The following is a 15,194-nucleotide window of genomic DNA, read 5'->3' on the forward strand; positions in this document are numbered from 1 at the left end:
CTGTAAAACTGAGTAATAAAAATACCTGGTTTTGCCGGAACAGGTTTGGCTCAATGGATAGAGCGTTGGCCTGCGGACTGAAAGGTCGCGAGTTCGATTCCGGTCAAGGGCATATACCTTGGTTGCGGGCACATCCCCAGTATGGGGTGTGCAAGAGGCAGTTGATCGATGATTCTCTCTCATCGATGTTTCTAACTATCTATCCCTCTCTCTTCCTCTCTGTAAAAAAAATCAATAAAATATATTTAAAAAAACAAACCTGGTTTTTAAAGTAGTACTATTACTATGAAAATTAAACAGATTAATATACAGAAAGCAGTCAGCACAGAGCTGGATGAACTTTAATAACCTCCACTGATGTGAGAGTCTCTTTGGAACATTCCTGACAGCCCCTGTGGGAGACCTTTAGGGCATCCAGGAATTCAGCGCCTCAAGGGGGATAACTCTAGTTGTGGAAACCAATGCCACCTTCCCTGAAACTTCTATCATGATCTCAGATCTTTTCTCTGGAACAAGTCTGTTTCTTCTTCAAAGTGACATTCTTTCAAATATCTGAAGGCTAAGTTAGAGCTGCCTATTATCTGTTGCCAAGGTTGTAATGATTTGTTCACTTGGTCTCTGCCAACAAATGTAAATTTTAAGATAGTAGGGGTTATTTCTGACTTGGTCACTGTAACATTCCCAGCACAAAGCAGGAACTCAATCTTTTTCCCCCAAGGGAAACAACTGTCATCATGCTTCCCTTTTCAGAGGACCATCCTTCACTCATTCTCTGTAAGATGTGAGTTCCAGGTTCCTTGCCATCCAGGTTGGCCTCTTCTGGTAAGTTCTCGAAGTTTACCAAGTAGTCTCTTAAAACTGCGCAGACATGATCTGACCAGCAGAGTAGGCCACAGAACCGTAAGCAGCACATTATACTTCAATATAGCCAAACATTGAAAGTATCTTCAGTAGCTAAATCTCGTTATTTCACTTTTAAGACTATGGTCCATTAGGATTTCTAGAATTTTATCATGTGAATTGCTTCCAAGCTGAGTCTCTCCCTCCAACCTCTCCTTAAACAAAGACTTTCCCTGTGATGTGTACCCAGGAGCCGTTAACAAATGATAGACTTTTGAGCAAAGGCAAACTTATTTGACTCTGAGCTTTTGGGGGACTACCTACACTGGGGGAACCGGCCTGAGGACAGTGGCCCCTAAGAAACTGTTTGCATTTAGCTTACATGCCCTGTGGACTACGCTTGAACAGATGCAGCCCTTTATTCTGAGGGAGACAGACAAGTAACTGCAAAGCAAGGTTCTATCCCAGAGGAGCTGGGGTGCCAGAGCAGGAGATCATACTCAGGAACAAGGGTCCGAAGCCCAATTCCTCGAACATGGCACAGGTAAAGTTTTCATCACAGTTGACTAGCCATGATTTTTGTCCTGTAGGAATGTTATGGAGTAAGGACACAGTTCTCATAGCCAGGGATAGATAAGAAAGGCATAGCAAACATTAACATTTCTCCATTTAGGTCTCCTTCCCCACAAGGTCCTCTGTGGCTGCATGGCTGGAAGTGGGGATGAGCCCCTCTAATCCATTCTATGGGTGCAATGCGGTTTTCAGCTAACACTAACAGAACGGTGGTTAGAGCCAAAACCAGTTTGGCTCAGCGGTAGAGCGTCGGTCTGCGGACTGAAAGGTCCCAGGTTCGATTCCGGTCAAGGGCATGTACGTTGGTTGCGGGCACATCCCCGGTAGGGGGTGTGCAAGAGGCAGCTGGTCGATGTTTCTCTCTCATCGACGTTTCTAGCTCTCTATCTCTCTCCCTTCCTCTCTGTAAAAAATCAATAAAATGTATTTTTTTAAAAAGAAAAAAGAAAAAAAAAAAAGAACGGTGGTTAGAAACTACCTACCTGCCAGAGCAGGAAGTCGCTGAGCCTCACTTCCCCAGAAGTCCGTATCAAGATGTCGGGATTGGGAGAATGGTTGGTATAGAGGCACTTATCAAGCAGAGACTCAGAGACATCACTAAAGTGAGTGGAGAAGAGACAAAGGTAAGCACACACCACTTTCTGGATTTTTCTCAGGATGATATAAGGCTTCCCAGATTACAGAATACCATCAAATATATTAGTCAATACTACCTAGTACACAGAGGCCCTCAAAAAATGCTCAATAAATTAATTAAGGAACCCGAGGCTCAAAGAAGATGATTAGTTTGCCCAAAGTCATTTGGCCAAAGGCCTAAAACCAAATGCACCCACTAGAATGTGCTGTCTCCACTTAAAACATCTTATTTTTGCCTGGCCAGTGTGGCCCAGCAGTTGAGTGTCAACTCAGGAACCAAGAGGGTGCCCGTTCAATTCCCTGTCAGGGCACATGCCCAGGTTGTGGGCTCGGTCCCCAGTAGGGGGTATGCAGGAGACAGCTGATAGATGATGCTTCTCACGCATTGATATCTCTATCTCTTTATCCCTCTCCCTTCCCCCCTCTCTAAAAACCAATGAAAACATATTTTAGAAACACTTCATTTGTGAGCCAGTAAAATAGTGATGATTGACAAAGTATATTAAGTACTTTCATTTTTTAAAAAAATCTTGTGGTTTTTTTTGTGGTTTTTTTTTAATTTAAAAAATATTTTTATTGACTGGTACAATCACTATGGAAAACTGCCTGGCGATTCCTAAAAAAATTAAGAATATCCGAAACCGGTTTGGCTCAGTGGATAGAGCGTCGGCCTGTGGACTGAAAGGTCCCAGGTTCAATTCCGGTCAAGGGCATGTACCTTGGTTGCGAGCACATCCCCAGTAGAGGGTGTGCAGGAGGCAGCTGATCGATATTTCTCTCTCATTGATGTTTCTAACTCTCTGTCCCCCTCTTCCTCTCTGTAAAAAATCAATTAAATATATTTTTTAAAAATTAAGAATAGAGCTACCATACCACCCAGAAATCCCTCTCCTAGGTATATACTTGAAAACATGTATTTTCAAAGATATATGCATCCCTACGTTCACTGCAGCATTATTCATAGTGGCCAAGACATGGAAACAACCTAAATATCCTGTGATAGAGGACTGGATAAAGAAGATGTGGCGTATACAGGCAGTGGATACTACTCAACCATAAGAAAGGAGGAAATACTGCCATTTGCAATAACATGAATGGACCTTGAAAATATTATGCTAAGTGAAATAGTTCAATCAGAAAAAGCTAAGAATCATCTGATTTCACTCATATGTGGGATATAAAACTGAAACTTGTGGACACAAACAGCAATGTAGTGGTTGTCAGAGGGAAGGGGTGAGGGTTGAAGGGATCCTAATATATGGTGACAGGAGAAGATTTGACTTTTGGTGGTGGCCACAGTGCAATATACAGATCTTGTAACATAGAAACCCATACCTGAAACTTGTATGATCATATTAACCAATGTCACCCCAATACATTTAAAAAAAAAAAACAAAAAAACAACAAAGCAAAACAAAATAAAACAAAATAGCCCAGCCAACATGGCTCAGTGGTTGAGTGTTGACATATGAACCAAAAGATCACAGTTCATTCAATTCCCAGTCAGAGCACATGCTCAGTTGTAGACTCAATCCCCAGTGTGGAGCATAGAGGAGGCAGCTGATCTATGATGCATCATTGATGTTTCTATCTCTCGCCCCCTCTCCCTCCCTTTCTCTGAAATGAATAAAAACATACTTAAAAAGCAAACACAGCATAGACTTTGGAGGTAGATATAGTTGACTGGAATCCAGGCTGTTCCATTTAACAGCATACATTACTTTGGGTAGGTCAACTAACCTTCTTAAACCTCAGTTAATTGGATTTATAAAATGGGGCAAATAATAGTCACTACCTTATATGAAAATGAAATGATAATATGTGTAATAAAGTCTTAGTCTAGTACCTACCCCATAATAAGATTCAATAAATATTAGTAACTTTTATTTTTATATTGTATTTTTGTTCATGTTAACTTTCCTATATATCACACTCTAAGTACACCATTTATATATATAAAAGGCTAAGTGACCGGCTGACCATTTGACTGTAACTATGATGCGCACTGGCCACCAGGGGGCAGACACTCCAAGCGGGAGCTGCCCAGCTGCAGTGACTTGGCAGCGGCAGTTCTTGGGTGATGGACCCAGAACCAGAGAAGAGGGAGCCTGATTCTGGGGTGCGTTATCCAAGAACTGCCCTCTCACAATCCGGGACCCCTCGGGGAATGCTAGAGAGCTGGTTTTTGTCCAGTCCCCGCAGGCCAAGATGACGGACCCCAGTGCACTAAATTTCTAGTAGTGAATGAAACAGCAAGGCCCTGGAGCCAGGTTGAAATCCTGGCACCAAGCTTTGCCAACTAGGTGGGCTTGAACAAGTTACTTAACTTCCTTATACCTCAATATTCTCATATTAAAAATGGTGATAAAAAATACCTACCTCATAGCCTCTAAAGCAGTGGTTCTCAACCTTTCAAATACTGTGACCCTTTAATACAATTCCTCATGATGTGGTGACCCCAACCATAAAATTATTTTCATTGCTACTTCATAACTGTAATTTTGCTGTTAATGAATCATAATGAAAATATCTGTGTTTTCCGATGGTTTTAAGCTCTTACAGCAGTGGGTCACCTAAGACCATTGGAAAACACAGATATTTACATTATAATTCATAACAGTGGCAAAATTATAGTTATGAAGTAGCAATGAAAATAATTTTATGGTTGGGGGTCACCACAACATGAGGAACTGTATTAAAAGATCGAAGCATTAGAGGAAAAACTACAGGGAGGATCCAAGATGGCTGCTCGGGTAGACATCTAACCGCAGCAGCACACAACAATTTCAATGGAATACAACTAAAATGTAGAGTGGACATCGCCCAGAGCTACAGGTAGTCGACTGACTGAAAATGCTACAACAAGAAGGAAAGAGAAAACCAGAAGGAAAATCAGAGGAGCTGAAAAAAAGCCTAAGGTATAGAGTCATGCTGCGCACCCGCACGCAGGCGTGTGCGGAGAGGTCGCAGCCGGAGAGGAGGAGAGGGCTGGGTGCTGCCTGGCGTTCCCTAGCAGGAAGGAAATAGAACCCCCAGCCTGGGCTGAACCCCCGAACCGGCAGCGCTGAGCCCCAGTTATGGGCCAGACCCTGGGGACCCAGGCTCTGGCAGGGGGAGACGGGGCTGTGAGGCGGAATCCCAGGGGAGCAGCGAAAAGCAGGGCCCCCGGAGTCACGCGCACATTGTGCGCAGAGGACTGAATGTTGACTCTGATGCTGGATTACCCTAGCCGGAAGAAACAAAGCCTCCGGCGGCACTGAGCCTCAGTCCGGACTGCTCTGAACCCCAGTTCTAGGCCAATCCCTGGGGACCCAAGCTCAAGCAGAAGGAGACAGGGCTGTGAGGTGGAGTCCTGGGAGAGCGGCCGGAGTCGCGCACACTGCTTGCAAGGGAAGGAATGTTGATTCTGATGCGGGATTGCCCTGGAGGGAAAGAAACAGGAGCCCCGGCCGTGTTGGGTCTCATTTTCGACTGCTCTGAACCCCAGTCCTAGGCCAGACCCTGGGGACCCAGGCTCAGGCAGGGGGAGGCGGGGCTGTGAGGCGGAATCCCAGGGGAACAGCTAAAAGCGGAGCCCCCAGAGTCGCGCATACTGCGCGCAGAGGACAGTCTGTTGACTCTGATCCTAGACTCCCCTAGCGGGAAGGAGAAAAAAAAGCTCCAGAATGGAGGAATGCGACAAGGAGCAGAAGCCCCTGCCGGACACCGGCCAACCGGGCGACGGGGCCCCCAGGGGGGGGGGTGCCCCTGAGCCTTCGACCGCTGAGCGCGGGCAACGGAGCCAAGGCTGGGGGCTGCTTCCTGGGCGGCGCCGACCCCAGCAACAGGCTGAAGCAGCGCAGGAGCCCGCGGAGAACAAAGGGGTGCCACAGGCCAACCTGCTGAGCTCCCAGGACAAGGAGGAAGAAACCAAAGTTCTCAATGTGAAGAAATCAAGTGAGAGCAAAAGATAGTAAAATTACTTAAGAAAGAATACAAAGAAGATCTTGAAAAATCAAAGACTAAGTCAGAACTCAACTCACCAGCCAACATTGCAACATAAATGCGTTTAAAAAAAAACACAAAAACAAAAAAAAAAAAAAACACAAAGGACAGAATGTTGGAACAGCTGCGGCCAGGCCTAGAGTGACCACGCACAAGGCAGTGGCAGCCGGGCCCAGAGCAGCAACGGCCAGGCCCCAGAGCAGCAGCAGCCAGAACCAGAGCATCAACAGCCAGCACTGGAGCAGCCAGACCTGGGGCAGTGGCAGCCAGGCCTGAGGCGGAGGCGGCCAAGCCCAGGGAGGCCAGTCCAGGAACACCCAGACCTGGAGTGGCCGGGCCCGGAAAAGCCAGGCCCAGAGCAGCCGGGTTGAGAGCAGCCAGGCCCAGAACAGCAGTAGCCAAGCCCGGAGCATCCAGGCCGGGAGCGGCCGGGCCCAGGGCAGCCGGGCCCAGAGCAGCCAGGTCAGGTGTGGCCAGGCCCGGAGCAGCAGGGTCTGGTGCAGCCAGGCCCGGAGCAGCAGCTTCCAGGCTGGGAGCGGCCAGGCCCGGAGCAGTCGGGTCTGGTGTGGCCAGGCCGGGAGCGGCCGGGCCCGGAACAGCCGGGCCCAGAGCAGCCGGGTCTGGTGCGGCCAGGCCCGGAGCAGCAGCAGCCAAGTCCAGAGCAACTAGGACGGGAGCGGCAGTGACCAGACCCGGAGCAGATGGTTGTGGAACGAACCAGAGCAACAGAGACCAGGCCCGGAGCAGCCAGGCCCGGAACAGCTCGCTCTTCGCCTGCCCCTGCCCCACGGCTGCCTCTCAGACATGGCTGGAAACTTTTGCGGGAACTTGAGGGTCTGCTGAATCAAGTGATGAAGGCTTAGATCTGGATGTGTTGAGTTAGTATAGCGCTGGGGTGTTGATCTGTGAGTGCCTTGGGTGGGGCCTGGATGAGGCTGGTTGACCTATTTGGAAATGTCTTTTGTGTGAAGTGTATCATTGGGCATGTGGAGGTATTATTGATATGAGAAAATGCTAAGTAACTGATTTACCATCTGAAAAGGGATTTACTATCAGGGAAAGGGAGGGAGGAAGAGACTGAACATAAACTGTGCACCTATGGATGAGGACAATGGGAGATGGGGAGGGGGCCGAGGGTGAGGTGGGAACCTGGTGGAGGGGGCAAGAAATGAGGAACCTTTGTAATAATATGAACAATAAAGATTGATTAAAATAAATAAATAAAAATAAAAATAAAAGATCGAAGCATTAGAAAGATTGAGAACCACTGCTCTAATGGGTTAAATAAAATAAACTTATATGGACTACCTGGCAGATACTTGGCAAAGAGTAAATGCTCAGTAAAGGCTAGCAATTATTAATATTAACACTATTGTTCTAAGAGAAACACAGAGACCTACAGTGGCTCAAGTGACCTGCTCACAGTAACTCAGTGAAAAAGAGTTTATTAACTATCCTTTATGCTCAAACTGATCTCTTTTCTGTAATTCCAGATTCAAAAATCAATCTAACATTAATATGTTTTTTTTAAAAAAATATACCCTGGAAGAAAGGAAAATGAAGAGTTGGATGATGGTAATGAGAAAAGTTATAGCTATTGGAAGGGTAGAGCCTAATTGTAATTAATTCATTGACTCTGTTATAAATGCAGATTTGTCTAAATTTAAATAATGTAAAGAGCACTGCGTCAGGTCCTGATTAGACCCGTCTTGGCTGAACACCAAGATTCCTGAGCTGGTGGGTGGAGTCACCCTGCCCAGACTACACCATGTCTGCATGACCAAGCCCACGTAGACAAGTTAGTAAGCCATGCAGGGCAGGGAAAACGGATATGGGAAAACTTGCTGGACAAGAAGCAGAAAGAAGATAAAGGTCAGTAGTTATTGGAATGTGGTATGAGTATAAAGTGCACTGAATTTAGGAGTCAAGATCAGAACACCAGTCTTAGGCAGAAATGCATATTACAATCTGTTTGCTAAATAGCTTTCTTTCTAGCATAAACAATTGTCCCTTACTATTTTTTAATACATCCTTTGTTATTGTGGGAAAAAATAAAATAAAAAAAAAAATATATATATATATATATATATATATATATATATATATATTATTGATTTCAGAGAGGAATGGAGAAAAATCAGTGATGAGAGAGAATAATTGAATAATTGATTGGCTGCCTCCTGTACACCCACTACTGGTATTGAGCCCGAAACCCAGGCATATGCCCTGACCAGGAATCAAACCGTATATGACCTCCTGGTTCATAGACTGATGCTCAATCACTGAGCCACACCGGCCATATATCCCTTACTGTTTTTTATATACAGTTGACATATTCCACATATAAGTAGACCTGCAGAGTTCAAACTCGTATTGTTTAAAGGTTAACTGTATTTTCGAACCATGGTTAGGAATCCAAGGTTGTGGAGGGCTGACTGTAATTATATATGGACTTTCAACTATGTGGGTGGTAAGTGGCCCTAACCCACCAACACATTGTTGAAAGATCAACTGTATTATTTCACTCACACAAAAGACTATATGAAACATCAATTACAAAACACAATAGTATAATGAATAATTATGAAATCACCCCCACGCCAAGAATTAGAAAATTACCAATAACTTGTTTCTACTTATATATCTCATCTTCTTGCCTGGTCCTAACCCTCAAAACTTACTATCTCAATTTTCCCTCCAATAGTTCATTTTAATTTCTTTCTTTTTTTTAAAAAAAATATATATTTTATTCATTTTTTATAGAGAAGAAGGGAGAGGGATAGAGAGTTAGAAACATTGATCATCTGCCTCTTGCACACATCTTGCTGGGGATGTGCCTGCAACCAAGGTATATGCCCTTGACCAGAATTGAACCTGGGACCTTTCAGTCCACAGGCCAATGCTCTATCCACTGAGCCAAACCAGTTAGGGCTTTAATTTCTTTTTTAAAACATTTTTATTGAGCCAAAACTGGTTTGGCTCAGTGGATAGAGCATCAGTCCGCGGACTGAAAGGTCCCAGGTTTGATACCAGTCAAGGGCATGTACATCGGTTGCGGGCACATCCCCAGTGGAGTGTGTGCAGGAGGCAGCTGGTCGATGTTTCTCTCTCATTGATGTTTCTAGCTCTCTATCCTCCTCCCTTCCTCTCTGTAAAAAATCAATAAATATATATATATTAAAAACAAGCAAACATTTTTTATTGATTGATTTTTGGAGAGAGAGAAACATTGGTTTGTTGTTCACTTATTTATGCATCATTGGTTGATTCTTGTGTGTGCCCTGACAGGGGATCAAATCCACAGTCTTGGCATATTGCGATGATGCTGTAATCAACACCAATTGAACTACTTGGCCAAGCTGAATAATTGTCAATCCACATCTTAACTGACTTCCTTACAGTATTTGACAGTTTTTTTTGTGTGTGTGTGTGTTTTTTTGTTTTTTTAAATATATTTTAATGATTTTGTACAGAGAGGAAGGGAGAGAGATAGAGAGTTAGAAACATCGATGAGAGAGAGTCATCGATCAGCTGCCTCTTGCACACCCCCTACTGGGGATATGCCCTTGACCGGAATTGAACCCGGGACCCTTCAGTCCCCAAGCCTATGCTCTATCCATTGAGCCAAACCGGTCTTGGCAGTATTTGACAGTTTTTTTCACCAGTGCCCAGGCCCCTCCTGACCAATACCTGACCCTCTTTTCTTGGCTTCTGCAATACTGATTGCCTGGCTTTTCTTTCTACCTTTCTCTCACTCTAAAAATCAATGGAAAAATATCTCAAATGAGGATTAACAAAAAAACAACAACAAAATCTCCTTTTCTTCTTATCTAAATCCATTCTCACTGAGCAACCTCTTGATTTTTAATTTCATTTCCCAGGTAAGTTGAATTATACCTCAGAAAGGGAACAGAAAAATTCCTCGGTCCCAAGATCCCATATAACAGAGGTAAAGGACAAGAACTCTGGAATCAGCTTTAGAGAGGAGTCCTGGCTTTGGCATTTATTACCAGAATGACCTTGGGAAAATAATTTCAATGCTGAGATCAGTTTTCTCATCTATTACATGGAGAAAAGACTCAAGTCTCTTACATATGAGGTTAATGACTTAATAAAATACAAATAACAGATTGCCTGGGCTATTTTTTGCTTCTATTATTTTACTATTGCTCTTATTAGTTTAATAATATGAGAGGAACTGAGTAGCCAGGTGGCTTTTAAAGTTTCTCCGAGCTCTAATAATTAGGATTCTATTATGTTGCCAATGATGGGCAATTTTCTTTTTGAAAAATACCTAAATCTTGCATAAAACTGTAACACGAGAGCCCCAAGAGATTATTCCCCCAACAAACTGCATTCCTGAAAAACAATTTTGAAAAAATACTGTCCAAGAGCCAGGAGGGTATCATTTTTTATCAAATACCACAGAGTTCTACCTGCTATGCCATTTTTTTCCTGGGGCTTCCTGGTGTGCAGTGAACACAGAGACATTCTGAGGCAAGGCCCTCCCCCCCTCCCCCCGCCAATCTTTCCACATGCTCGCCTGATTTGACTGGCCCAAGCACACGGCTTAGGAGGGATTTCATGGTTTGGTGCATGCCTGGTTCCCCTGTCAGTGGCCACGCTAAATAGCGATACCTGGGTTCCAGCAGACCCTGCTCCACTCCCCAGGCCATCTCTCTCACAGCATTGCTGATCTCGTGACGGGACGTGTATGCAAAGCAAACGTTCAGGAAACACCTGAGAAGGAAGAAAAGAATAATTTACCAAAACAGGACAGAGACTGAGGATTGGAACCACTTATTCCTGAGCACCTTTCCCCTTGAAGAAAATACAACACCAAATGTTAACCGTAGACACCTCTGAAAGGTCAGATTATGAATTTTTAAAAATATATGTATTTTATTGATTTCAGAGAGGAAGGAAAAGAGAGAGAGAGAAAAAAAAACATCAATGATGAGAGAGAATCATTGATCAGTGGCCTCCTGCATGCTCCCCACTGGGGAGCAAGCCTGCAATCTGGGCATGTGCCCTTAATTAGAATCAAACCCAGGACCCTTCAGTCCATAGACCAATGCTCTATCCACTGAGCCAAACCAGCTAGGGCAGATTATGAATTTTTTTTTATTAAATATATATTTTATTGATTTTTACAGAGAGGAAGGGAGAGAGACAGAGAGCTAGAAACGTCGATGAGAAACATCGACCAGCCGCCTCTTGCACACCCCCTACTGGGGATGTGCCCACAACCAACGTACATGCCCCTCACCGGAATCGAACCCGGGACCCTTCAGTCCGCAGACGGATGCTCTACCACTGAGCCAAACCGGTTTCGGCAGATTATGAATTTTTTGTAATTTAATTTATTGGGGTGACAATGGTTAACAAAATTATACAGGTTTAGGTTCACACATCCACAACACATCATCTGTACACTATATTGTGTGTTTACCACCCCAAGTGAAGTCTCCTTCCATTACCATTCATTCCCCCTACAACCTCCTCCACCTCTCCCTTACCCCCAAGATTATGAATTTTCCAAGTTTTCTTGAAATAAACATGTTACTAGCTTTGTAATAAGACAAGTATTAAATGACTTATTACCTTTTTTTAAAAATATATTTTATTGATTTTGTACAGAGAGGAAGGGAGAGAGAGAGTTAGAAACATCGATGAGAGAGTCATCGATCAGCTGCCTCCTGCACACCCCCTACCGGGGATATGCCCGCAACCTAGGTACATGCCCTTGACCGGAATCGAACCCGAGACCCTTCAGTCCCCAAGCCGACGCTATATCCATTGAGCCAAACCGGTTTTGGCATGACTTATTACCTTTCTAGTCCTCTCCCACTTCTATTACCAACCAGCTTTCAGAGGAAGAGAATCCACTGTGATATTAGCGGTCAAGGGCACATACCACAAACAAGGAGATCAGAAAGGAAATTTGATGCAAAAACAAATCCACTGCCAAGCATACACTATATTCCAGAGCAACACAAAATGAAGCCTGGATTCTTTTTTTAAAAAAAATATATTTCATTGATTTTTTACAGAGAGGAAGAGAGAGGAATAGAAAGTTAGAAACATCAATGAGAGAGAATCAGCTGCCTCCTGCACCCCCACACACACACACACACCCCCACTGGGGATGTGCCTGCAACCAAGGTACATGTCCTTGACCGGAATCGAACCTGGAACCTTTCAGTCCACAGGCCGACGCTCTATCCACTGAGCCAAACCAGTTTTGGCGAAGCCTGGATTCTTAAACTCTGTTCCCCTCTGCATCTGCACCACCTCCCAAGGTCATCCTATCTGTGGTTAAAGAAGTGAGACAAAAAAAAGAATTTCTTGAAAGAAGTTGTCTTCAGCCAAAACCGGTTTGGCTCAGTGGTAGAGCATCGGTCTGTGGACTGAAAGGTCCCAGGTTCGATTCCAGTCAGGGGCATGTGCCTTGGTTGCGGGCACATCCCCGGTAGGGGGTGTGCAAGAGGCAACTGGTCGATTCTCTCTCACGGACGTTTCTAGCTCTCTATCTCTCTCCCTTCCTCTCTGTAAAAAAAAATCAATAAAATATATATTTGAAAGGAATTGTCTTCAGAGACGGAGATAAGGCTTGCTGCATTCCCAAGCCATCCCTTGGAGAGGGTTGGGGGGAAGAGATACATGAAATGAAGGAGGAAGAAGATGGGAAACTGTATGAGTTGGTATACACACGTACAGCGCAGTACTGCAGAATCATCTCTAAGCATCCAAAACCACCCCCTCAGTGTCTCTGACCAAGGATGTCTCCCAGTAGAGGGAGTCAAAGACTGGTTCAGTCCCCAAGGGGCAATCCGAAAACTTACTGGTTGTAGTTCTGGGTAGCCTGCACAGCTTGTGCAATCAGCTCCTGGAGATCCAAGGGCAACAAATGCAGATCACCTAGGACCCGGATACATACTCCATGCTTCTGCAGTTTCTCCCTGATTGGGGACAAGGAGGCAGGGCTGGGACACAGCACCTGCTGAGCTGGAGAGCAGGGTGCTTAGATGATACTCAGTTAGCCGTTTTGAGTGCTTTCCTGCATGTCAGGCACTGTCTTACATGTATTACTTCACTGCACCCCCCATCCCCCCCAAGAACTCTGAAAGGAGTTCGCCCCATTCCCCATGCTACAGTGGGAAACTGATAGGATAGTCAGACAGACTGCTCAAGATCATACACACTTCAGTGTTGTGTCAAAATTGAAACCCATGTCTGTTTGATTTGAAAATCCAAACTCTTTTCTTTTTTTAATGTCTGTCTGTTTTTAATTGAGAGAGACTCATCAATGATGAGAAAGAATCATCAGCTGCCTCCTGCACACCTCCTACTAGGGACTGGACCCAAAACCCAGGCTTATGCCCTGACTGGGAATCTAACCGTGACATCCTGATTCATGGGTCCAGGCTCAACCACTGAGCCACACCAAACAGCCGAAAATAACAACTCTACCACACAGGACGTCGCCTCATGTGTCCTTGTCAGCAAGCTGCATTTGACATATTCTGTGCTATGATTGTCCCATTTTGACAACTAAATAAACTTCTTAAGGGCAGGAGCTGTACTATTGGTTACTTTTGTATCTTCTGGAAAAATTTGGTAATAATCGTGACATCTAAAATACTTCCATGTTTACTAAGTGCCGGTCAATGGTCTAACCACTTTCAGATATCTACCTGAATGTTCCATCCTTATACCAACCTTGGAGGCAGATATCATTGTCATTCACCTTTTACAGATGATGACAGTAGGCACAGGGAGATTGGGTGATTTGCTCAAAATCAGAAGCTGGTGAGTAGAAAGCCAGAATTTGAACCTAGGGAGTCTGGTTCCAGAGCCTGTCCTCATCTTGACATTCCACAGCCTCTATACAGCAACTCCCAAAAGGCAGTGAGCATGAACTCACTGTCACCCAGCCAGCTTCTCTACCGGGAAGGTGTGGAGAAACTGAACAACTAATGATTGGGAAATGAAAGCTTAGTAACAAGAAGTATACTGTGGAGTGGAGGTATCGGGCAGGTCCTGGAGAACCCTGATCCAGATCTGAAGGCCACGTCCTCAGCCAATGCGTCCTTTAACTCTCAACCATTTCTTTAAGGGTGAAACGAGACCTAATCACATACTTTTGAGAACCCACTGGAGCTACAGTACACAAATGTATACACAAATCAAAGCAAAACGTGAATAAGAATACCTAGATTTAAGTCCTAGTGCCAAATCTTGAATAGCTACTTAGCCTCTCTGAGCCCAAGTCTCCTTCACTCTGTAAACGGGGTAACCATCCCTGCCATAGTCTCAGTATCGGCTCGTGTTGAGTGAGAAAAAATACATGAATGTGCTTATTCTCAGGCACCAGGTGCATGGCGTGAGCGAGGTCTATAAAGTAGAGGTTACTACAGCCTCGCCACAGTGATGCAGTTGGTTGAGCATCGTCCTGTGCATAGAAAGGTCAGTGCTTGGGTTGTGGGTTCAGTGTCCGATTGGGGCACACCGATCAATGTTTCTTTCTCAAATCCGTGTCTGCTTGTCTATTTCTCTCTCTCTATTCCTTTAAGCATGTCCTTGTGTGAGAATTAAAAAAATAATAAAAATAAAGTAGAGGTTATTGCAAAAGCCCTGGTGAGGAACCTGGAGACCTGGGTTCCCAATCTGGCTCTACCACTAGCTTGCTCTGTGACCATGAGCAAGCTTTCTCTTCTCTTCACTAGGGTTTAGCTTCCCAACTGATGAAGCTGAAGTAGGCCAGTGGTTTCCCAACCTTCTTTTAGCCCAGGGGTGGGAACTTTTTTTCTGCCAAGGGCCATTTAGATATAACATCCATAGAGGCTGTGCACAACATTCATGCACTGGGGGGTGGGGGGTGGGGGATCGCTCAGCCTAGCCTGCACCCTTTGGCTGTCCGGGAGCCCTCAGGGAATGTCCAAATGACGATTTAGGCCCGCTTCCCTGCTGCAGTTGGACATCCTTAGCACCGCTGCAGAGGTCACTGCTGCAAAGGTGGGAGCCACCATTGCCGCAGTGCTCGCCAGCCATCAGCCCGGCTTCTGGCTGAGAGGGGGAGCGCACTGACCACCAGGGGGCAGCTCCAGCATTGAGTGTCTGCCCCCTGGTGGTCAATGCACACAGAGCAACCGATCATT

General features: G+C 45.0%; 1 protein-coding gene across 2 annotated transcripts in view; it reads right to left on the reverse strand.

The window, feature by feature from the left end:
• DHDDS (dehydrodolichyl diphosphate synthase subunit) overlaps window positions 1-15,194 on the reverse strand; it is a 31,763-nt gene that overhangs the window by 7,782 nt on the left and 8,787 nt on the right. For both annotated transcript variants that reach the window (XM_036444372.2, XM_036444371.2), the window contains exons 5-7: window positions 12,879-12,995; window positions 10,672-10,773; window positions 1,896-2,010 (exon numbers count right to left, since the gene is read on the reverse strand). In XM_036444372.2, the coding sequence (XP_036300265.1) occupies window positions 1,896-2,010; window positions 10,672-10,773; window positions 12,879-12,995 (334 nt within the window). The remainder of the gene's footprint in view (window positions 1-1,895; window positions 2,011-10,671; window positions 10,774-12,878; window positions 12,996-15,194) is intronic.

The sequence above is a fragment of the Pipistrellus kuhlii genome, unplaced genomic scaffold, assembly GCF_014108245.1.
Source record: "Pipistrellus kuhlii isolate mPipKuh1 unplaced genomic scaffold, mPipKuh1.p scaffold_m20_p_2, whole genome shotgun sequence".
Classification (NCBI taxonomy): Eukaryota; Metazoa; Chordata; class Mammalia; order Chiroptera; family Vespertilionidae; genus Pipistrellus; species Pipistrellus kuhlii.